General features: G+C 45.2%; 2 protein-coding genes across 2 annotated transcripts in view; both read right to left on the bottom strand.

The window, feature by feature from the left end:
- Nucleotides 1-19483: 19483 nt before the first annotated feature.
- LOC125427739 (tumor necrosis factor-like) lies at nucleotides 19484-24546 on the bottom strand. The gene is made up of 4 exons (XM_048487294.1): nucleotides 24367-24546; nucleotides 22502-22532; nucleotides 21463-21597; nucleotides 19484-20221 (listed from the first exon to the last, which is right to left on the bottom strand). Exons 1-4 carry the CDS (start codon nucleotides 24544-24546, stop codon nucleotides 19776-19778), a joined length of 792 nt encoding a protein of 263 aa, XP_048343251.1. The 3' UTR covers nucleotides 19484-19775.
- Nucleotides 24547-24620: 74 nt separating this feature from the next.
- The window catches only part of LOC125427738 (regulator of G-protein signaling 3-like), a 12637-nt gene continuing 12068 nt past the window's right edge, over nucleotides 24621-25189 (bottom strand). Inside the window, exon 4 of the mRNA XM_048487292.1 lies at nucleotides 24621-24666. Coding sequence (XP_048343249.1) covers nucleotides 24621-24666 — 46 coding nt within the window. The remainder of the gene's footprint in view (nucleotides 24667-25189) is intronic.

Raw genomic sequence — 25189 nt, 5'->3', positions numbered from 1 at the left:
GGCTTGGCTGCTTCAGCCTCTGGCCAGGGCTGCAAACCTGCAAGCCCTAGGCAATGGGCCGGCAAGCCCCAGAAGAAGAAGAAGAAGAAGAAGAAGAAGAAGAAGAAGAAGAAGAAGAAGAAGAAGAAGAAGAAGAAGAAGAAGAAGAAGAAGAAGAAGAAGAAGAAGAAGAAGAAGAGTTTTGGATTTATATCCCCCCTTTCTCTCCTGTAGGAGACTCAAAGGGGCTTACAATCTCCTTGCCCTTCCCCCCTCACAACAAACACCCTGTGAGGTAGGTGAGGCTGAGAGAGCTCCGAGAAGCTGTGACTAGCCCAAGGTCACCCAGCTGGCGTGTGTGGGAGTGCACGGGCTAATCTGAATTCCCCAGACAAGCCTCCACAGCTCAGGCGGCAGAGCGGGGAATCAAACTCGGTTCCTCTAGATTAGATACACGAGCTCTTAACCTCTATGCCACTGCTGCTCCTGAAGGGGAGTGCTTGGTTGTAGGCTTTTTCTCTGACATGGTTGCCAACACCCTGGGAAAGGAAGTCCCGCCCTTTTAACAGATGGTTCATGGGATATTATTTACCAGGGGATGTTATTTATCTTCATGCCATGGAAACTTCCCTCCAGGTGGCACCTGGACATCTGTAATTACAAGTGATCTCCAGACGACGAAAATCAATTTCCCTGCAGCAAATGGCTGCTTTGGACTCTATGGCATTATACTCTGCTGAGTTCCCACCCCTTCGTAAACCCCGCCCCCTAGGCTCCACCCCCCAAATCTCCAGGTATTTCCCAACCCAGACCTGGCAACATTATCCTCCACCTCACCCCTACCCATTCACCTTCCTTGTGAGGTGGTGGGGAATTTGTGTGGACATGTGAGAGGGCTTGGGTCACCTCCTTGCCTTTTCACTGCTCTTACCGTGTTTCCCCGAATATAAGACAGTGTCTTATATTAATTTTTGCTCCCAAAGATGTGCTATGTCTACTAATTTCTTTACTTTCATTACTTATAAATGTTTTATCCAGCTCGTTGTCAGTTATAGCAATCTCCCAGTGTTTTGTATCTTGTCTCCAGCTATCATAAATTTGTGTAAACTGGAAGTGACTCAATTGTATTCAGTGGAGGTGATTAAGTCACAGAAATTACAGTCTAATAATACCAAAGATTGGCAGTGTAGCATTCTAAACAGCAGCCTACAACGGGAAATGTTAAAATTTTCATGAGTCACAGCGATTTCAGATAAGGAAAGCCATATCAAATTATTTTCTTGATGGGTTTATAGGTTGCTGTGACATTTCTAGACAAAAGGTTTGGCAGCCATCCCAGTGAACTTAATCTGCACCCAAACATCAGAGATTCTCAGAATCATGCTGATATCAGCATCGATAGCTGCTAACGAAATCAAAGATGGGGGTTTCCGATCTACCATGTCCTTGCAAGGAAAATGTAATTCTCCTGTCCCCACCTGGAATAACTTTATAGGAAACTTGACCACTGACCTCTGACCAATATAAGCTAATCAAGAACATGGTCCAAAGATGATTCTCAAATGGGAGCAAGGTTCCCCCCACCCCCCAATATCTGATATTATTGGGGGCTGTTAAGTCAGGTGGCTTTGAAATGCAAGAGCTTGATTCCAAGCTTTTCATCTTATCCTGGGAATAGCAGAAGAAATAATTTGTAGCAGTTGATAATGGAACTCTCTCTGTGTTATTTTTAAACACTGGACTGACACATCATGAAAGTGGGCATTGCTTTACATTTCTAACTTGGCCAAATGCCGATGTTTAAACTGTCGAATTGACTGCTACAGAGCTGAGCATCTCTCTTGACAGATGAAACAGGGACAGTGACTCAAACCCAGACGCTTGTTAACCGCTTCTTCCTGGAGGTACTTTCCTTCCTGCGGTTTGGTCCTGCCACGGCTACAGGTACTTAAACCTTTTGCCTGGCTGATTAAGCAACTCCTGTGTGCTTAGATTATCTGGATCGTTCTTGTGTTAGCTGGGTTAGAAATGGTGGGATGTGACTTGCCTCAGGCAGCAGAATTTTAGGGAAGCAAATTGAAGAAGAAAAAGAAGAGTTTGGATTTATATCCCCCCTTTCTCTCTTGCAGGAGATTCAAAGGGGTTTACAATCTCCTTGCCCTTCCCCCCTCACAACAAACACCCTGTGAGGTAGGTGGGGCTGAGAGAGCTCCGAGAAGCTGTGACTAGCCCAAGGTCACCCAGCTGGCGTGTGTGGGAGTGCACAGGCTAATCTGAATCCCCCAGATAAGCCTCCACAGCTCAGGCGGCAGAGCTGGGAATCAAACCCGGTTCCTCCAGATTAGATACACGAGCTCTTAACCTCCTACACCACTGCTGCGGGCTACAATCATTGCTTTGCTACACCCGAGCGCCTTCCTTGTGCCCAGCTTCGAGGAGATTTTCCCTCCAAAAATTCCAGCTGTCAATTAAGGCTTTGGCTGAGCAACCCCTTTGTCAATTATTCTATTGATGCAGTAGGGTGAACAATTATTTTAACTTTATTTTTCTTCACTATGTTTTCCCACCAAATACTTATAATAACAGGCAAAAATGTTCTTCAGCTGCTCAGCTTGGACACCACGCAGGCAAAAGACTGCTTTTAGAGAACACCGAAATAAACTCTTTTCCTTCTGTCAGAAATAAACTAACTTAGGCACCAAAGGCTTTATAACATTAAAATATGTAGTTTTTTTATTAACATGAACACAAAAACAGTTTGGACAAAATAAAAATATTATAAAAGAAGAAGCTGGCAAGTTGAGTTATTATTCACAAGTTGTTTTCTGTCTCTTTCTTCACAGGAGTTACAAGATTGTCGATTGTTTAACAGAGAACGAATTCCAGCTATCCCTCAGAAAGTCAGTTTCCTTTCTTTTCTGTGTCTTTATAGTAGGATCCTTCCACTCTCGTAAGCTTCACTGCTTAATATCTGAGTGCAAGTTCTCAGAGAAAACACCAAACAACCTGTGCGTTTAATTAATGTCACTGTTTTGTTAACCCCAGGGACTCAGGAGCAGCAGTGGCATAGGAGGTTAAGAGCTCATGTATCTAATCTGGAGGAACCGGGTTTGATTCCCAGCTCGGCCGCCTGAGCTGTGGAGGCTTCTCTGGGGAATTCAGATTAGCCTGTACACTCCCACACACGCCAGCCGGGTGACCTTGGGCTAGTCACAGCTTCTCGGAGCTCTCTCAGCCCCCCCCCCCCACCTCACAGGGTGTTTGTTGTGAGGGGGGAAGGGCAAGGAGATTGTAAGGCCCTTTGAGTCTCCTACAGGAGAGAAAGGGGGGATATAAATCCAAACTCTTCTTCTTCTTCTCTTCTTCAGTACAGATTCCTTATTTTAATCTGACCCTTCAGTACCTCAATTAGAATAGCTTAAATCCAACATAGAATGGACTCCCTTTGGCACACACCCGTTCTCTCTGGCACTGTGATCAGAACTCCCTTGAAAATCTCTTTGCACAGCCATTGAAATTCTGCTTTTCGCAGCCAGCCAGTCACAAGCAGTCCTGACTTAATTCCTTGTGGGCTGCAGTAAATAAGGCTGAGTGTTGGAATTTGTCCCTGTTGCCAACCTCCAGGAGATCCCTGCAGTTCTCCTGGAATTACAACTGATCACCAGACTACAGACATCAGTTCAGTGGTGGGATCCAAAAATTTTAGTAACAGGTTCCCATAGTGGTGGGATTCAAACAGTAGCGTAGCGCCAATGGGGCTGGGCGGGGCACAACGAGGGCGTGGCCGGGCATTCCAGGGTGGGGCATTAATAATTTCTCTGTTACTGTAAAAAAACTCTTACTGTAAAAAAAAGTTCCTAATTTCCAGCTGGTATCTTTCTGTCCATAATTTAAACGCATTATAGCAAGTCCTATCGTCTACTGCCAACAGAAACAACTACTTCTCCTCTAATTGACTGCCTGTCATCAAATGCTTAATACTTTCAAATACTTAATTTTGTTTCTAGGAAATCAAAAGAAGGATACTTTCCTTGGAAACAAGGAACTTTACCATATTTCTAAAACATGTTTTACAACAACAGCCCAACAGGGAGAATTCATCCCGTTTTCTACCTTCGCTAACCGGCCACATAGGAAGCAACAGGGCTTTATGATTTTTGGACCTAATGGAATTTCTAATGGAAAAGCAGACCCAATTAGCAACCCCCTCTTGGCACACACAGATAATTAGTAACCCACTCTTAGGAACTGGTGAGAACCTGCTGGATCCCACCTCTGCATCAGTTCCTCTAGAGCAGGGGTCTTCAAACAATGGCCCTCCAGATGTTCATGGACTACAATTCCCATCAGCCCCTGCCAGCATGGCCAAGTGGTAGGACTCATGGGAATTGTAGTCTATGAACATCTGGAGGGCCATAGTTTGAAGACCCCTGCTCTAGAGGAAATGACAACTTTGGAAGGTGGGCTCAATGGCCATTTATATATGCAGTGTTTCCCTTGCAGATGTTTGCCTTGCAGCAGATTTTTTGTTTATACAGGGGGTTTTCCTGCTGCAAATGTCCCCAGTGGAACTGATCCTTCATTTTGAGACCCCCCCTCCCCCGTCATCTTGTTCCATCTGTTCTACCTCTGGCTGGGGAGGTTGCCTGCTGGCTTTTTTTGTTAAGGTGCTGCCTTGGTCTAATGTTAATTTGCTAGACCATGTATGTTTTAGGTCAACTTCAAGGGTCTATTGCTCAAGCAATAGACCCCCAGTGGGAACATTAAAAAACAAACAAGCAGTCCTTTTGATCCTTCTGAAGTGATGCCCAGAAGTGTGGGAGAAACTGCTACTGTGTTGGCGGGGGAAACTCGGGGGAGTGAGAAAACCCGAAGAAAGCGAAACACATATTGATTCCCTTCACTCTCCCTGCAAAGGGAGAGAAAAAGTCATGCATTCGGAGGGTTCAGAAGCCATGGCGATTCTCTGATTTGAGAGACAGTGAGTTTGGGAGAGGGGAAAATGTGTGTGTATCCAAGAATCCAACCTGAAGGGGATGAACTGTCAATGCGAAGGTGACCTGAAATGTATAAATGGCCTGTGACATCACATTCCTGCAGAGCTCCCTCCACTCTCCAAACTCCTCTCTTTCCGGGCTCTGCTCCCAAATTCCAGGAATTTCCCAACCCAGAGTTGGCAGTCTTATATTGGATATAGGCAGCTTCTGTAACCCCCATGCTCAGAATGGGTTGATCCAGAAAGGGGTGGAGACTCAAAGCAGCAGAAGGCTGCAGAGCTCATGTAGTTTGGAGGAGGCAAGGCTACCAGACTCGGACCTTGATTTGTATAAGCCCTTAACACCTTGTTAGGGTAACTGCAATGTTATTGGGAACTACTGGGAAGGTAGTTGTTTATTTTTGCTATGTTGTAAATGTTGGAGTTTACTGTTTCAGGGTTTTTTGTGTTTGTAATGGGTGAGAGTTCTCCTGGAAACCTTCATCATGTTGAATCCTGTTCATCCAGCCCTTGGAGTCTTCAGGAGCCAACCCACTTGCAAAGAAGAATTGGACTTGGCAGTATCAGTAGACTGCAAATATAAGGACTTGAAAATGCAACCTGAACAGGACCTTGAAGTGTGATGTTAAATGTTGATGTTATATGTTATATGTTAAGAAAGTAAACCATTTGGTGTGTTTTTTTAATTGGTTGTTGCAAACTCATTCCAAGTTCTGTCCCACAGAACCCACAGATAGAGGTTACAGTTCCATCCGGGTACGTAAACACATCTGTGTCACAAAAACAGCAGCAAGTGAGACATTGTCCACATACACCATTCCACTTACAGTTTCTGCTGTCACAGCTGAATGTTATCAACTGTGACATAGATGCACTTTTTAACGACTCTGGCAACCTCTCTCTGTGGTCACCCAGGAAGGAAACGCTCCCTTTTCTTTGGATCCTGAAATCAAATAGTACCTCTTCCCTATGTCAAAGAGCAGATCATCCCTTCATGTCAACCATTCTGTGTTTGTCTTGCCCCAAAGGCAGCCATTTTGTGGTGGTCTTCCTTTCTCCTTGGCCCTTCCTTTCTCCTTGGCACACACAAAATAATGCGTTTTCAAACCACTTTCACAACTGTTTGCAAGTGGATTTTGCTATTCTGCACAGCTTCAAAGAGCACTGAAAGCAGTTTGAAAGTGCATTATTCTGCATGTGCGGAATGAGCCCTTGTCTCAAAATTCCCCAAATGCCCGCAGGTTTCACAGGGTGAAGAAGTCCCCCTTTAAGCTAAAGGTTTCTTTTAGAAATTGTGTTCACTGCTGCATCTGTTTATTGTTGCCCTTACGGGGTTTTTTTTGGTATTTGTAAACTATGTCAGATTTAAAAAAAACAACAGGAGTTTCAAGCTTTAGAAAAATTACATCTTTTAATTCATGTAAGTCCAGACTTAGAACTTTGCAAAAGGAAACTGATCTTCACTTCTCTTTGAGATTATTTTTATCGGGAAATGGAAATGGAGAATGCAGAAACTGAGAGTTTAAATAAAGAAAATGCTCAGTTGGAACCAGTATCCAATTGTGTTTCAGTTTCTGAGTGGCCTTTCTGGTCTGAATCACAGAAGTTTCGGGAAATTCCCTGGCTGGAACATCCACATCTGTTCCTCTTTTGAGCATCACAGACTGGTTTAGGCAGAGTAGCCAGGATCTACCTAGTATGAAGCAAGTCACCAGTATGACCTTCAAAATTTAATAGGCTTACCGTCAGAAGGTCATACATTCAAAGAGATCTTTTACTATAGAAAGCTCACTTATCACCTATCTTGGAACATTATTGGCTATTTTGTAGTGAGAACAGCGGACTGAGACACTTTTGTTCTCATTTAACAATAGAGGACCATCCCTGTTTGCCAATCCCATACTGATAGCGGAGTCGGAAATGAATTATTCCATTTCTGATCTTGCTGTTTAATAAAGGTGAAATTATGTTTTATTTCTTTATAAGGTAGATAGGAAGATAGATAGGATAGGAACAAGTTGTAGGTAGAATGGAGATAGGAACAAGTTGTAGGTAGGAACAAGTTGTAGGTCAGTGGTGGCGAACCTTTGGCACTCTGGATGTTATGGACTACAATTCCCATCAGCCCCTGCCAGCATGGCCAATTGGTCATGCTGGCAGGGGCTGATGGAAATTGTAGTCCATAACATCTGGAGTGCCAAAGGTTCGCCACCACGGTTGTAGGTAGAATGTAGATAGGAACAAGTTGTAGACAGGAACAAGTTGTAGGTAGAATGTAGGAATTACAGTTGTATTTTGTATTTGTATCTGGCTCATTCCGCACATGCAGAATAATGCACTTTCAAACTGCTTTCAGTGCTCTTTGAAGCTGTGCGGAATGGCAAAATCCACCTGCAAACAGTTGTGAAAGTGGTTTGAAAACGCATTATTTTGCGTGTGCGGAAGGGGCCTCTGTATGGAACCTCCTTTACTCAAGGCAGGAATCCACCCCTGCTCCACCTGGGCATGTCCCTTTCATTTGCAAAAACCAGGAATGGACGTTTGACAAAAGGGACCCCATCTGCCTTCATCCCACCAGCAGGCAGATAAGGGTGCCGTCGTCGTTAGGTTTCGTTTCCTGGCCCCAAGCACCCAAAGGACTCTTTTGTGTTTTTCCCGCCTGTGCCTACATCATCGCCTCGCCCTGCTTCTGCCGCGAAATTCAAGAAGGGACTGCCCTCTGGACTCTGATTGGTTCCCATGTATTTGTGAATGAATGGTTGTAGGTTGTCCTGTACCCTCCCGGATTCCCAGGCGGGAGACTGTGTATAAAAGTTGTTGTAAAGCTGCTAGGCAGCTGCAGTTGCCGTGGTGCGGAGGTGCTGACACGTAGGTCAGCATCTCAACAAACTCATTTTTATTTTCACTATTCTCGCTGTGTTGGGTCCTGTTTCTGTTCCTCTGCGCTGCTGAGAGCTGGCGGATCTGGGAGAATAAAAGTTACCCAGGCAGCGCGGTAACAATACCTCCCCACAATTGCCATATTTAGTGGTAGTTTGAATACTGAACGAGCACTTCTGCCTCCTGCTGAAAGAACATCCGACAAAGTAACATTTTGTTCCAGTTGGAGTTTCCAGATGAGGACCAAGGGCAGCTGTTAAAAATGAAGATGCCAGCCACAGATGCAGGCGAAACGTCAGGAGAAAATGATGCTAGAACATGGCCATACAGCCCCAATATAGAGTTACAGTAATCCAGTCTGGAAGTCACCATTGTATGGGTCGCTGTAGCCAAGAGATGGGAAAATGCTACTCCGGCTACATGAGTGACCTTGGCCTCCATTGAAAAAGAGGCATCCATTCCAGAATCACACCCAGGGTTTTTAACTGATGGCTTAGGCATCAATTGCACACTGTCATGAGCTGGAAGCTGTCACCCAGCTTCAGAGCCTCCCTCACCCAGCCATAGGATCTCTATCTTTACTTCAGATGACTAGGCCTCATCCACTTCACTACGGTCTCCAGACAACAGGTCGAGGTATCTGGGGCAGCAGTCAGCCGGCTACTCATCAGCAGATACAATTGGGTGTCATCAGTATTCTGATGGCAACCAGAGGTGGGATCCAGCAGGTTCTCACCAGTTCCCGAGAGTGGGTTACTAATAATTTGTGTGTGCCGAGAGGGGGTTACTAATTGGCTCTGCTTTTCCGTTAGAAATTCCATTAGGTCCAAACATCATAAAGTCCTCTTGTTTCCCATGTGGCTGGTTAGCGAAGGTAGAAAACGGGATAATTCTCCCTGTTGGGCTGTTTTAAAAACATGTTTTAGAAATAAGGTAAAGTTCCTTGTTTAAGGAAAGTATCCTTCCTTTGATTTCTAGAAACAAAATTAAGTATTTGAAAGTATTAAGTATTTGACAGGCAGTCAATTAGAGGAGAAGTAGTTGTTTCTGTTGGCAGTAGACGATAGGACTTGCTATAATGAGTTGAAATTATGGACAGAAAGATACCAGCTGGAAATTAGGAACTTTTTTTTTACAGTAAGAGTTTTACAGTAACAGAGAAATTAGCCCATAATGCCCCCCACCTTGAGGAATGCTCACACGCCCCCGTCGTGCCCCGCCCAGCTCCATTGGCACTACGCCACTGTTTGAATCCCATCACCATGGGAACCTGTTACTAAAATTTTTGGATCCCACCACTGATGGCAACCCAGTCTGAAACTCCGGACCAGCAGGATCAGAGGGCACATATAGATGTTAAACAGTAGTAGGGGGAAGATTGCTCCTTGAGGGAACCCACACACTGACGTCGTCCTCTCTCCAAATGCTGTTCCCCTTATACCAGCATCAACAAGGCAGTGGGTGAAAAGGCCATAATCGACCAAGTCGAACGCTGCTGTCAGATTGATAGCGGAGTCAGAAGTGATTTTATTCCATTTCTGATCTTGTTTGTAAATGAAGATGGAACTGTGTTTTATTTCTGTACAAGTTAGGTAGGAACAAACTGTATTAGATAGAAAGTAGGAATCATAGCTATCTTTTGTATTTGCGTCTGCATGGAACCTCCTTGGCTCAAGGCAGGAGTCCACCCCTGCTCCACCTGGGCATGTCCCTTTCATTTGTAAAAACCCTGAATGGACGTTGACAAAAGGGACCCCGGAAGAAGCGCCTCAATCTGCCTAATCCCACCAGCAGGCAGATAACGGTGCCATCGTCGTTAAGTTTCGTTTCCTGACCCCGAACAAGTTGAAGGTAGAATGTAGGAATTACAGTTGTATTTTGTATTTGTATCTGTATGGAACCTCCTTTGCTCAAGGCAGGAATCCACCCCTGCTCCACCAGGGCATGTCCCTTTCATTTGCAAAAACCATGAATGGACGTTTGACAAAAGGGACCCCATCTACCTTAATCCCACCAGCAGGCAGATAAGGGTGTCGTCGTCGTTAGGTTTCGTTTCCTGGCCCCAAGCACCCAAAGGACTCTTTTGTGTTCTTCCCGCCAGTGCCTATGTCATCGCCTCGCCCTACTCCGGCCGCGAAATTCAAGAAGGGACTGCCCACCGGACTCTAATTGGTTCCCATGTATTGTAGATGTATGATTGGTTACTACGTATTCTGTGAATGAATGGTTGTAGGCTGTCCTGTATTCCCCCGGACTCCCAGGCGGGAGAAAGTGCATATAAGACGAATTATCCAGGTACACAACTGGGCTAAATAATGCTACTTCTGAAAGCAGGCCAGTTCAAAAATTCAGTAAGGTGCAACAACATTCCAGCCATACTTTGTACCATGGGGTGAAATGAATAGGACCTCATCGGCCAAATCATGCCATCGGTATCTAGATTCTAGATTGTTTCATTGTTTTAGTTTAATTATAAAAACAAAGAGATAAAATCACTTCACGGTGCCTAAGGGCTGCTGTTGTAGATCTTTATCGTTGACAGTGATTTCCATGTTCAGTGTTCCATAAAGCAGGGATTGGCAGCTGCTAGTCTGGTGACTCATGGCATTCCTTCCTTCAGGCTGTCTTAGGCCCTTTTTCCTAAGTAATGGAGTAGCTTTCTGTTTCATGAGTCAGGGAGTTCCAACTGAAAAATTACCACAGCCTTTCTTGCAAACTCATGTATTTGCGTGACAAGTGACATCCGGGGTAATTTTTACAAACCTCATTGTCATTAAAACCAGACAGCCAGAGGTGGGATCCAGCAGGTTCTCACCAGTTCCTGAGAGTGGGTTACTAATTATTTGTGTGTGCCGAGAGGGGGTTACTAATTGGGTCCGCTTTTCCATCGCCACACCCTCGCCTCCCCGAGAGGCATCCTGCCTTTGAACGTGAAGGTTCCATATAGCAATTGCGACTAATCATGTAACTCCCTGAACTGGGTTAATCCCTTTCAGGTACTGCAATTCATTGATTCTCAGCCTTTTGTACCTTTTATCTCACCAGTCTCTATCCAAGATCCTGTGTGTTTCACCATTGCTGTGTTCAGATTTGTGAGTTGGGGCATTTTCTATAATGTGATGATGATTTAGAAATGACCTGGTGCAAAAAATATTTGGGGGGGGGGGTCGTGGTGGGGTGGCTGCCCATGGGGGGGGCATCCAACTCAGGTTTTGCCCAGGGCTCAGGGTTGCCTAGGTACGCCTCTGCCCCCTTTGCTGAGGGGGGGCTGGCGAGGGAACCTGTTACTAAAATTTTTGGATCCCACCACTGCAGACAGCCCTTTCAAGGCCAGTGGAATCGGTTTGAGTCCCTAGTTGTCCCTACAAGACTAATTTGTCCCTATGAGACAAATGCCGTCTTTTAACAGCTGGGACCCTGCTGTCCCCCTCTTAGAGGAGTTTTAGCCATTAGACGCAATCTGTTTGATATTTTGAAATTTTGTATTATGACTTAAATATTATGTTTTAAATTGTAGCGGTACTTATGTGCCGTCGTATTATCTGTTTTGTTGTTGTTGTAAACCGCCCTGAGCCCTTCGAGGGAGGGCGGTCTATAAGTTTAACTATAAATAAATAAATAAATAAATAAATAAATAAATAAATAAATAAATAAATAAATAAATAAATAAATAAATAAATGCATATAGTTTATTTTGGCTTAGAGTAATGGTCCTCAAGGTTGCTCCCACCCATTAGTTTCCAGCTTTCCATTCTTGGCTTTCCTCCATTTCATTGGAGTAGGAGGATTTTCAGGTGAATCAAGGAAGCAGTAACCTTCTGTTTTCACGGAGCACCTTTATTCTTCTCGCTAACACTCTGCGATACACCTCTGAAGATGCCGGCCGCAGATGCAGGCAAAACGTTAGGGACAAGACCTACCAGACCACGGCCACGCAGCCCGGAAAACCCACCACAACCTGTCCATATTCTTGTCTCTTGTAATCGCCATCAGCTTTGCCAACTCTACATATTCTGTGACTTTCTGTGACTTTCAAAATCCAGTCTTGCTTTGTTGGAATTTTATTGTCCCTCCATTTGTATGCAAATAAAATCCTTGCTGCCTCTGGTCGTTTCCCCACTTACCTCGACCAAAGGTTGCTGCGCGCTACTCCCAGCGTGCGTCATTTCTGGCACCCTCCCGGGCTTCCCCATGACCCCGCGAAAAAGCGCCGTTTCGAGGAGCGCCAGGAATGACGCGCGCTGAGGGGGCGCGACAGCGGCAGTGTCGGGGCGGCTGCGTTGTCGCTGCCCCTGTAGTGGGGAGTGCCGCAGCAGGTAAGTGGGGAAACGACCTCTGTCAGTTTTAAGCCAGATGAACCTGCGTGAACCAAAGGCAGCTTCATATGAACTGGTTCCACATGAGCCAACAACTGCATTTCAGTGTTTTCTGGGCTGCTTTTAAGTTTCAGAACCACTTTTTAACTATCTAAAATATGGATAGTAAGATCCCTGTGGTGCAAAGCTGCAGAACTGCAGTCAAATCTTTGCTCACAACCTGAGTTCGATCCCAACGGAAGTCAGTTTCAGGTAGCCAGCTCAAGGTTGACTCAGCCTCCCATCCTTCTGAGGTCAGTAAAATAAGTACCCAACTTGTTGGGGATGAAGTGTAAGTGACTGGGAAAGACAACGGCAAGCCACACCATTAGCACAGTCTGCCTAGTAAATGTCATGGTGTGACGTCACCCTATGAGTCAGTAGCGAGTCGGTCCACGCACAGGAGACTACTTTTACCTTTAAAATCTGGACAACCCCTGCATGATTAGGTTCTCTAAGCCTCTTTTCCTGCTGCCTTCAACTTCAACCTAGGCCTATGGGGGTGGAGCAGTTAATAAATCCAAATAATAAATAAATAAATATTGTATTTAGAAAACTCTTGTTTTCCCAAACCTAATATTCCTTTTAGAAGAAGAAGAGTTTGGATTTATATCCCCCCTTTCTCTCCTGCAGGAGACTCAAAGGGGCTGACAATCTCCTTGCCCTTCCCCCCTCACAACAAACACCCTGTGAGGTAGGTGGGGCTGAGAGAGCTCCGAGAAGCTGTGACTTGCCCAAGGTCACCCAGCTGGCGTGTGTGGGAGTGTACAGGCTAATCTGAATTCCCCAGATAAGCCTCCACAGCTCAGGCGGCAGAGCGGGGAATCAAACCTCCTACGCCACTATGTAGAAATTACATTTAGAATGTAATGTCTTCCTTCTCTTTATTAATTATTATTTCGGGAGGGGGTGAGGGGGGGCTTGTTATGGAACGAATGAATAATTCATACTTGCTAATTAGCTCCTGATAAGATCTGGGCTTTTTTTTTAAAAAAAAGAGGGTAGTAAGACAAATTACTGATCACTCCTCCAATTAAATTTTTCTTATAATAACAGCATTGCAATAGTTAAAACTTTTTTTTCCAAAAACTTAGCAGTGACTTTGGCTTGCTAAAGTTCTTTGGTCTGGTTTCTTTCTCTTAACAAGAGCTGATAAACAAACAGTTATTTCACTGGAGAAGAGAATCCACAATCTACAAGAATGAATGAATTAGCCTTGAAACTGTGTGTGTGTGTGTGGTGTGTGTGTGTGTGTGTGTGTGTGTGTGTGTGTGTGTGTGTGTGTGTGTGTATAGAGGGGGATTATTTATTGCCATCTGTTTTTAACATAATGGTGTTCAGTATTACAGTATTTTAATGTTTTTATTTAGTGTTTTTTTATATTTAAAGTTTTAATGATTGTTTATTGTAACTTTATGTTGTGACCCGCCCTGAGCCCTGTGGGGGTGGGGCAGGATAGAAATTTAAACAAACAAACAAACAAACAAATAAGGAGAAGCAAAAACATGTTGGAGGATCTTAGCTGCAAGGATGGATTTTAAAGGGGATACTGCCCTTAACCATGTAGGAGCCGCCCGATTTCAATTGGTGTTGCCAGTTTCAAGATGCAAAACTTTTGGAAATTTGCGGTGGGGGGAGGCTGAGTAGGGGAGCAACGGGAAGGTGAGGGATCTCAGAAAGATACAATGCCTTAGAATCTAAGGCTCATTCCACACATGCAGAATAATGCACTTTCAAACTGCTTTCAATGCTCTTTGAAGCTGTGCGGAATGGCAAAATCCACTTGCAAACAGTTGTGAAAGTGGTTTGAAAACGCATTATTTTGCCTGTGCGGAAGGGGCCTATTCTTCAAGCCAGCCATTTTTTTGCTAGATGTTTTCCCCCATTGGAGGTCAGTTGTAATCCCCAGGAGATCTCCAGTCCCCACCTGGAAATTGGCAACCCAACATACAGATGAATGTGGAAATGGAACAAATAAGCATATCAACAAGGTTGTAATGTGACCATGATGCAATTTTTAAAAAATTCTTTCACTCGACTTTTTCTCCCTCTCTCGCATCCTGCCTCTCAATTCGCCTCTCAATTCACCTCTCCCTCTTTAACTGACTGAACAAACAGCAATGAAGTTTGAAGAATTCCCCATGCTCTGAAGGGTTTTCTGAGGTGATGCAAATATATCCTTTTTTTAGAAAGCTTATTGCGCTGATGTAATTTCCACGGAATGTCAGAGGTTCGCTTGCTTACACTCCATTTCTCAATCATGCGCTTTGTGGCGGCTTTTGCAGCAGTTTTACAGCACTACACAGAAGCTCTACAAATAAGATACACGCTGCTTTCAATACCAGCCGGTTATTGCTTCCAATTTTAAGGACACCAGAGGAGCTAGTGAACTGCTTTTGCAATAGGTCTCCCAGGGCTAAACGCTATACTGAGTAGGGTTGCGAAGCCGTGTGTGATGTACTGGCTATCCCACCCATCAAGACCGGTATAGGAATTGCTTCAGTTGTTTCTAGTTCTGTGTGTGTAGGCTGTAGTCAGAGGCGTAGCTCCAAGGGGACGGGGGGGGGGGCACGACGGGGGTGTTCTGGGGCATGGCGGGGACGGAGGGCGCACTAGTGCACCGGGTGCTTTCCTCTCTTGCTACTCCTCTGGCTGTAGTTCCAAGTTGTGTGAAGAAATAAAAAGCTACTGGAACACAGCCTGGAATGCTACTAGGACACGGCCATAATTCATGGGTGGGATTCAAATAATTTAACAACTGGTTGTTTACAAGCATCATTTTAACAACCGGTTCTGCTGAAGTGGTGCGAACCTGCTGAATCCCACCACTGGCCATACAGCCTGGAAACCCCACAACACTCCAAATAAAAAGCTGCCAGAATCTCCTGTGTTGGTAAGCTTAATGCTTCAGAAGATACACCATGCCTGGCAGAAGGCAGGAAGTTTGGTGGCTGGGAGAGGGGTGCATGTCCATGTGCCATTAGTGAAAATCTGGAAGTGTGTTAGGGTTGCTCTAGGAATTTTTGGAAGCTGTATAGTTTCTGGCCATTTTCAGAGAGACCCTCCTGAACCACCAATTTAAGTTCATGACAATTAATTTTTGCCCTTGTGTTGTATCAATGAACAGAATACAATGTAGATTTCAAACAAGCCTTATTGTAAATCTTAAAACAGGTACAACAACCCCTACATCAATCAGTGTCAAGCTAGGCCTAGGCCAGAATCCATCCTTTAACTTCTTGTTTCTGTCTGACAATACTACATCTCCCAGCAGGCTCTGTTTATAGGCATGGCTACAATTGACAAAGGGAGATTTGGCTTGCAAAAGCTAATACCCCAGAAATTGGTCTTTATGGTGTTACTGGACACAATTCTTCTTCTTCTTCTACTGCAGACCGACGTGGCTCTCCACCTGATACTATATCTGTAAACACCACACCTTGCTGCTAGGTACTGATATGTATGCAGGTAATCATCTAGGTAGGGAATCTTCCATGCATGTGTGGTTTGCAGCTAAATTACAGCAGATAGTAACTTTGTTACTCAACAGTGTGAGTCCTACACTAGATAACATTCCAGGCAAAGAGTGTCTTTGGTTTGTCCCTCCTTCCATTTGTACAGCTGTTAGTGCTTTGTTTGGTATTGCATTTGTAGCACATTTTGCAATGCTGACACACAATTTTCATGCATAATTTATGCGTGACGCTGAAGATGATAAAGGACATTATGTCAACCTGGCTTTGATACATAGATGTTCAATTATTTTTACAGTATCGGTGATTTCGCCATCAGACCAGTTGTTGTATGGGGGCACAACTTGGTTGTATGGTCAACGTTACACGTAGGATTGGATCTAGCCAACTTTTCTGCTGGAAGAGAAGGGAAAAAGTTCCCCTTGATCACCAAAAAGGCTGGGCTGGGGCTCACGGGACCTGAGGAATGAGTGACAAGGTATATAACAGTGGTTCTCAACCTGTGGGTCGCGATCCCTTTGGGGGTCGAACGATCCTTTCACAGGGGTCGCCGAAGACTCTCTGCATCAATGTTCTCCATCTGTAAAATGGATCAATGTTAGGGCTGGGGGTCACCACAACATGAGGGACTGTATTAAAGGGTCGCGGCATTAGTAAGGTTGAGAACCACTGGTATATAATAAGGAGCAGAGGTGGGATCCAACCAGTTCTCCCCACTTCTCTGAGCGCCGAGAAGGTGTTACTAAAGCAACCTCCCTGCCCAATAGGGACTGGAGGTGCGTGTGTGCGGCGGTACCACTGTTTGAATCCCACCACCATCGGAATCTGTTATTAAAATTTTTTGATCCTGTAACCTCTATCTGTGGGTTCTGTGGGGCAGAACTTGGAATCAGTTTGCAACAACAAATTTTAAAAACAAAATGGTTTACTTTCTTAACATATAACATATAACATCAACATTTAACATCACACTTCAAGGTCCTGTTCAGGTTGCATTTTCAAGTCCTTCTAGTTACAGTCTTCTGATATTTTCCTGTCCAATTCTTCTTTGCAAGTGGGTTGGCTCCTGAAGACTCCAAGGGCTTGGTGAACAGGATTCAACATGGTGAAGGTTTCCAGGAGAACTCTCACCCATTACAAACATAAAAAACCCTTAACAAGGTGTTAAGGGCTTATACAAATCAAGGTCCGAGTCTGGTAGCCTTGTCTCCTCCAAACTACATGAGCTCTGCAGCCTCTTGCTGCTTTGAGTCTCCACCCCTTTCTGGGTCAACCCATTCTGAGCATGGGGGTTACAATCCCACCACTGATAAGGAGTGAAACTGAGGGGAAAGTTGACTGGTTGAACTCGGAACCCATGCTTTATTACACAGATGGATTACGTAGCATTCATATAATAATAAAAACATCTATCTGCCGATCCATCCATTTGTAGCAAGGAAATCTTTTCAAGACAAAATAAAGTAAGGAGTCTTCAAAATGGCCCACAGCTTCAGGGTGGTTGTTGGAGATGCAGTATCAAAAAAGAAGGAACTAGAGACATCCTGATGCGCATAATCTCCAGACCCCAACCTCCCTGCTATTTGCAGTGGAACCTCAGGTTCTCTGTTTGGGGCAGGTATAACTCATCAGAAAATAAAGGCAACTAGCTACCACCTTCAGTATGATTGTGGGAGCTGAGTGTCAGAAATGAAGGATATATAATATGGAGTGGAACTGTCCCAAATATATATATAAAGGAGTGCGTGGCCGATTACCCGCTGCAGCCTGTTCCCTGCCTTCGCCCTTCTCTGGTGTGAAAAGTCATGCCAGAAATGCTCTCACTTTCCCTGTGGAAAGCGAGAAGCACTTGCAGGGCAAGAGGAATTGCATCAGGACAAGACTTTTTGCCCCCACACGCTTCTGGTCCCACCATGCACCACAGCACTGGTGGGTAATTGGCCTGTGTGTGTGTGTGTAATATATAATAAGAAGTGGAGCAGTGCCAAAAATGTAGGGTATATTAGAAAGAGTGGAACTGAGGAACACTGAGGGGAAAAGTTGGCTGGATTCAATGCATACTTTATTACCCAGGCGAATGATGTGGGAATGATCATGGGAGTGCCCAAAATGAAGGAAGACAGAACACCCTGGCCTGGGATAACTACAGAACATCTCTCTATTTGCAGTTATGGACGTGCTGGCTTACTCCATGGAAGTCAGAAAGATGGAGCTAGCACAGGACGGAGTATATCCCCTTCCTTACAAAACAAACATTCAGATAATGTGCCAGTCAAGGGGTCTTCTTGAGAATGATGCTCACTGGAACAAAGCTGTAGGACAGGGATCTCCAATGTTGTCCCCAAGGGCTCTATGGTGCCCCTCCAACACCTTTCCCAGTGCCCAACAAGAAATGGGCAGGTCCAGGTAAGGTTTTTGACCAACAGGGGCTTCTGACTGTCTGATATATATATCAGTCGGCGTGCGGAAGGTCCCAGGTTCAAATCCCTGGGACCTCCAGTTAAAAAGACTTGGTAAAAAGTGACAGGAAAGATCTCTGCCTGAGACCACGGAGAGCTACTGCCAGTCTGCATAGGCAATACTGGCTTTTGATGAACCAATTATCTGACTCAGTAGAAGGCAGCTTCATGCGTTCATGGGCCACTGTTGCATTTTGAATCAGGTGTGTGGGAACTGAGGAGAGTCTGCAACTCAGGTGCCATTTGCAACTCACACAAGGCACAGGGTGGAGATCCCAGACCAAAGGTGGGTTCTTGAGAATGTGTGAATCAGCCTGAATCATTTGCCACCTGCACTCTGAACCCCAGAAGGGATGGAAGTTTCTCCCCCGGTTTCTGCAGAGGAAATTCGGAAAACTCATTGTCCCTAACGGAAAAAACGAGAATATCCCTCTGACAAAGACTGGTCAGGAGGAATCTACAAAGGAGTCCAGTTTTGCTACTGATGTACCAAAATGTCCTCTGAGCTAGACGTTTACAATATTAATTTCAGATGTTATTTTAATGTGCCTGTTTCTGTGGTAATAATAGATGTGGTGTTTTGTTATCATGGTTTATCGTTTCTGGTGAAAACAAACCAAACTGAAATGAACCAATCGTTTCGAGGAATAAATTCAGAGTTTTTAAATAAGTGCTTCATTGCATAGCTTTATTGCTTAGTCTTATTCGAAGGCCACGTAAGTACAGAACGAACAAAATTATTTCTCCAGTGTGCCAACTGGAAAAAAAAATAAATATCTGCATAAATAAATAAATACCGGTATAAAAAAATAGTTAAACATTGGCAAGATCTCCCCCCCCCTTTGAAAATATTAGTCATATATACAACATTTAAAGATAAAATATTACATACCATTGATTTCCCAAAAATGAGAATTTTTAAAATACAAACAGCATCCAACAGAGAGAGAAAAAATTCCCTCTCAGAAAATTGAAATAGAATACAGGAGTCCTAGTCTCCGCTTTAATTCCCCACAAAAAATTTGGGGGGCTGTTCATGTAACCTACATCATTCAATCAACGTAGGTAACATATAGTAGATATACACAGTATACACTCAAGCGAACTGAGGGAAAATGCTGGGAGATGGATTCTAGAAAGCACAAACATCAAGGTTTTTGGTTGGCATTTTGGCATTATCTCCCTCTTTCTCGCACACCAAAATATCTGTGCTCTTCGTGCCACTCATGAGCTTATAGGCCACAAAGGAATTTTCTCCCAGCTCTCTCAGTCCTCCAACAAAATTGCCATGGAATGGCTAAATAAATAAATAGATATAAATAAATAAATAAAGATGAAAAAATTATTAATAATTTCAAAAGACAATAATCACTCTTGATCATCAAGTCCTCTCATACCACACACAGTTTTGTCTCTTTGGTTGCCATGTGGAAATTGTCACGCTTAGAAAAAGGATTTCATCCTCCACCCTCATTTCTGTTGGTTTTTCTGCAACCTCTGAGAAGTTCCTCCACAGCCTCAGGGAACAGTCACGTGCTGGAGAAATGAGGGTACAAAGATGGCTTGCATTTTGAATGGTGGGACGAGAGTCAGAGGAAAGTGGGTTGTGTTAAGTGTGAATTGAAATGGTCTTTTAATACAGATCCAGGGCTACGGCCCCAAAATACAGCTGTCCTTCTCGATCCCTGTCCAGGTATTTGGTGGATTCTGTGTTTGAGAACAGCTTATCTCCTTCTTGTAGCTGGAAAACACCTCCTTGATAGATGGACTCGAACCAGAGCTTGTTATGACCTTGGCTGGTGTTTTCACTCTCGCAGACGGATTTGACTGTCTTCATCAAGTCCACCGTGGTCCGTCCGAACGTTGTGGACTTACTAGAGATGGTGTGGGTGAGCAGCAGAGGGCTTTCAGAGTGTTCTCTGCAGTTTTCTCCATGGAACAAGAGCTGAGAGTAGACAAAATAGAGTCCAGTGGAAGGCACCACGAGCGCGTTCTCCGTCTTGTCGAGCTTCATGTTCCTATCCATGGCAGGTAACAACCCAGTAATCCAGATTAGATTGTCAAGGTGAGATCTGGATGCTGTAAAGGGAGAGGAGAAGCAGAAACAATCAACATCATGCTAGCCATTTAAAGAGCCATTCTTTATGCTACTCTGCTAAGGCTTCGGCCTATTAGATTCAGGTATTATTCCCTTTCAGGTATGCTGGTTTTGGTCTGACCGTTTCCAGCTTGTTCTTGATTCACGTCTATGTAAGCAGCAGCCAAGGAGAGAATGGACCTTAATTTTTTCATAACTCCGTGAGACACAGCTCGGATTTCAACTCCTATCTGATGGTCAACTGAGTGTGAGAGTCTACTGTTTAGTGGGTAAACATGAAGAAGAAGAAGAAGAAGAAGAAGAAGAAGAAGAAGCCCCCCCCCCCCACCCCCCCCCCCCCCCCCCCCCCCCCCCCCCCCCCCCCCCCCCCCCCACCCCCCCCCCCCCCCCCCCCCCCCCCCCCCCACCCCCCCAGAAGACGAAGAAGAAGAAGAAGAAGAAGAAGAAGAAGAAGAAGAAGAAGAAGAAGAAGAAGAGGAGGAGGAGGAGGAGGAGGAGGAGGAGGAGGAGGAGGAGGAGGAGGAAGAGGAGGAGGAAGAGGAGGAGGAAGAGGAAGAAGAAGAAGAAGAAGAAGAGGAGGAGGAGGAGGAGGAGGAGGAGGAGGAGGAGGAGGAGGAGGAGGAGGAGGAGGAGGAGGAGAAGGAGTTTGGATTTATATCCCCCCTTTGTCTCCTGCAGGAGACTCAAAGGGGCTTACAATCTCCTTGCCCTTCCCCCCTCACAACAAACACCCTGTGAGGTAGGTGGGGCTGAGACAGCTCTGAGAAGCTGTGACTAGCCCAAGGTCACCCAGCTGGCGTGTGTGGGAGTGTACAGGCTAATCTGAATTCCCCAGATAAGCCTCCACAGCTCAGGCGGCAAAGCTGGGAATCAAACCCGGTTCCTCCAGATTAGATACACGAGTTCTTAACCTCCTACACCACTGCTGCACCACTGCTATCCCTCTTTCTCTCCCGTAAGGAGACTCAAAGGAGTTTACAATCTCCTTTCCCTCCTCCCCCCCACAACAAACACCCTGTGAGGTGGGTGGGGCTGAGAGAGCTCGGAAGAACTGTGACTAGCCCGAGGTCACCCAGCTGGCGTGCGTTGGAGTGCACAGGCTAATCTGGTTCACTAGATAAGCTTCCACAGCTCAGGTAGCAGAGCAGGGAATCCAACCCAGTTCTCCAGATTACAGTGCACCTGCTGTTAACCGCTACATTATGCTGGAAGTGCTTCTTACCGATGGCATGGATAGCAGGTTTCCCAGATGCAGCCGCTCGCACTCTCAGCGTCTGGGGCATTCCTTCTGCAAAGAGAAATTGTTGTCGGATCAGGGTTTGTTCCTCAAAGCAGTTTTGAAATTCTGATAGTCTAGCTAGCAGATGAAGCAGAACTCTGCTGTGTACAGTCAGAAAGGACAGAAGGGTATGCAAGTCGATCTGTCTTGGATTGGGAATTCTGCAGGGAGCTAAAGTGATTTCGGAGTTTTCTAAACTCTTTCACAAGTGCACTGAATAAAGTACTTTCTGTCCACTTTCAATGGACTTTGCAGTTGGACTGAATTGTATGAAATGGAAAAAACTCATTTGCAAACAATCACTAAAGTGCATTGGAAGTGGATTGAAAGTGCATTATTCACCATGTGTGAAAGTGCTCCTCAAAGCCCCCCCCCCCACTTTACTATTCTTGAGAGTCTAGCAAAGAGGGAGCTTGGACTGTTCTGATAGGCCAGTGATGGCGAACCTATGGCACGGGTGCCAGAGGTGGCACTCAGAGCCCTCTCTGTGGGCACTCGCAAACAGAGACCCCCCCACACACATCTAGGCTGGCCTGGGCCGTTGGGCTCAATTATTAGCATTAAACCTAACACCTAGTTTTGGGGAAGCAGTGTAGGTAACCCTGCTAAGCGCTGTTAAACCCCACTGATTTTCATGCGAAGAACTAAAGTGGGATCCTTTACCTGGGAGTAAGCTCGGTTGCTGGCAATGTGGCTTGCTTCTGAGTAAACCCTCCTAGGGTCGTGATTCACCCATTGGAAGAGTTGCATGGTTGCTTCAAAGCAAAGCCACTGACTGCCACCAAGCTTATGCCTCTGAGCCAATGGTTTTTTTCTAAACTAAAACCTCAGTATTCAGGTTGAATTGCCGGGTTGGCACTTTGAGATAAATAAGTGGGTTTTGGGTTGCAGTTTGGGCACTCGGTCTCGAAAAGGTTCGCCATCACTGTGATAGGCTGATACGTTTCTCCTAAGAAAAAAGCAATTATTGGGAAGAACTTACCAGGGAACGGGTTCCCGTTTTCTTTAGAGTTCTGGAAAAGAAATAGAGACAGGAAGTGAGTACAATTGTTGCAAAGTATGATTGCCCCTGTTATTTGCCATTCTCATTAAGCAACATGCTATGTATCAAATGGATGCAGTAACTAATTAAAGAGAGCCAAATGTATAAATATCCATTTTGGGGGGTGCAAGGCTGCCTAGAGGAGGCCTTTCAAGCACAGACAGAGCGCAGATGAATCTCCAGCCGCCCAGAACTACTCTAGAACAAAGGGAAATGAACCCCAGCCCCAGTCTGTACTGGGCATGTGCCCGTAAGCACTTTTGCTTAAGTCTGCAAAATACATGCATAAAGAAATAGTACATTTTTTTTAAATGGAGATACGACATCAAGGCATCTCTAGATTAAAAAAATAGGTTCCCACAACCAGAAGTAGAGTCTGGTTGGCCCCCAGTCTAACTGAAACCCAACGAGACAGTCAAGACGGAATAAACCTCTCCGCTAGATAGACATATATGTATGTAAAGTGCTGTCAGATCGCAGAGAGTTTGTGGCAACCCCATAGGATTTTCAGGGCAAGTGATTAGGCAGAGTTGGTTCGCTGTTGTCTTCTTCTGCGAAGGCATTCCAGGTGGCTCCCATCCAATGACCAACCCTGCTTAACTTCTAAGATCTGACTAGATTGGGCTGTACACTATAATGGTCCACATCTCAGCTGGATAGTTAGGCCAGAAGGGAACTTGAGCTCTTCGGAATATAGGCTCCCAGAAAGGATTTCGAGAGAGTCTAGAGCTCCTGTCTAGGCCTAACCTGTAGTATTTGGCTTACGGGGGGCACTTTTGCACATGCAGAATAATTTCACTGATTGTTTGCAAGTGGATGTTGCTATTTTGCACAGTAGAATCCAGCTGCAAAGTGCATTGAAAGTGGATTGAAAGTGCATTATTCTGAATGTGTGGAAGAGGCCTAAGCAGTGGAGGGATCCAAAAATTTTAATAACAGGTTCCAATGGTGGTGGGATTCAAACAGTGGCGCCGCCGCTCACACGCACCTCCAGTCCCTATTGGGCAGGGAGGTTGCTTTAGTAACCCCTTCTCAGAAAAAATTAGAAACCACTTCTAGAGAAGTGGTGAGAACTGGTTGGATCCCACCTCTGGGCCTAAGCTGAGCAAAGCGGATTTCACCCCGAGGTTTGATAAAATGTTTGGTTTCACTGCATGGAATAAGAACAACAACGTGAGGGATATTCCAGTAGCTGGAATGGTAGGCTACATTCAGTTTGGTAGGACGCTAGCTGCCCAATTCTCATCTAGACCTTCAATGGTGACATTTTGGCTTTCAAGTGTTTTTCAGAATCCAGTTTGTGAAACTTGGTCAGGCTAGACTTGTTTTAAAAGAAACTGTTACACGCTGCTGATGAATTTTAAAATCACGCTTCCTGTCCGCTCAATACATTCAGAGTTTTTGCACTTTGCTTCTAAACCCTCCCTCCCAAATTTAGCATCATCCCATCACCATCATACATGTGTTCTTAACAAGTCATTTTTTTTGCAAACCAGTCTGAACAAAGACTGCTCGTGACTGCATTTTTAGGTACCTCAAATTCATTCTGCCCTCACCCGAAGCTAGCCAGATCTTGTTAGATTTCAGAAGCTGAGCAGGGATAGCCGTGGTTAGTACTTGGATGGAAGACCACCAAGGAAGTCCAAGGGGGAGCTGTGCAGAGGCAGGCAATAGCAAGTCACCTCTGTCCATCCCTTCAGGGTCACCATAAGTCAGCTGCGACGTGACAGCATTTTCCACCCTCACCAAATTCCTTCCACCGCAAACCTCCTCCCAAGACTGACTCCCCACCTGTTGCTCTTTACCTGGTCTGCTGAGGACCCAAACGCTCCAAACTGCAGCAGAGTGAAAACAGTGACGGCCCCAACGAGGAGCAGGAAAGAGCAGATGCTCAGGCACTTCCAGTGGCTATCTTGGCGCGACGGGTGCGCCGCGACCATTTTGCTGCCTTTCTCCACGTCGTACACCAACTGCTCGGAGCTCATGGCTTGCATGTGCGTTTCGGGCAAAAGGCGCCTCAGTTTCTCCTCAGGTGAGCTAGAGCCGTCCGTGGCGGCTTTCAAGGTGGCTGGTGGAATCTGGCGGGCTGTTTCCGCCAGGTGGTCCTAAAAGATGTTGCCGGCTGTGTCAGACTTAGAAATCTCAGTCAGGTTTCTTAGCAATTTCTTTCTTTTCTTTGAAAAATGAAAAGCAAAAGCAGTTGACGGGCAGGTGGACGTCTTGAGATGATTCTGTTTCTCAAGTTGCCACACGATTTCAAAGGAGCGCTTCCTTTTGAATGGGTCTCCACCGACTGGTTTCTTTTCTTGAAATGATTTACTGCGGCCTTGGAGGAGGAGGAGAGGCGAATGAATGCTCCAGTGCTGCTGGCACATCTTCATATACCTCCTACCCGGCAAACTTCCCCATCCAGTGCTGTGGTGAGGAAACTATTTTTTCCCCCGCCCACAGCTCAAAGGAAAAAACTGTAATAGAAAGAGTCACTCAAAAGCGGAAGAGAGCCACCTTGTGCTTGTGGGGCATCTCCAAGAAGATGAAAGAATACACCCTTCTGCAAACTGCAAACTCTCTCTCTCTCTCTGTGGATGATACCAAAAGGCAGAAATGGGGAAGAATTCTTCAAGGTAC

Source organism: Sphaerodactylus townsendi, linkage group LG03, assembly GCF_021028975.2.
Source record: "Sphaerodactylus townsendi isolate TG3544 linkage group LG03, MPM_Stown_v2.3, whole genome shotgun sequence".
Lineage (NCBI taxonomy): Eukaryota > Metazoa > Chordata > Lepidosauria > Squamata > Sphaerodactylidae > Sphaerodactylus > Sphaerodactylus townsendi.
The sequence above is the reverse complement of the archived record's forward strand: the minus strand, read 5'-3'. Positions and strand labels throughout refer to the sequence as shown.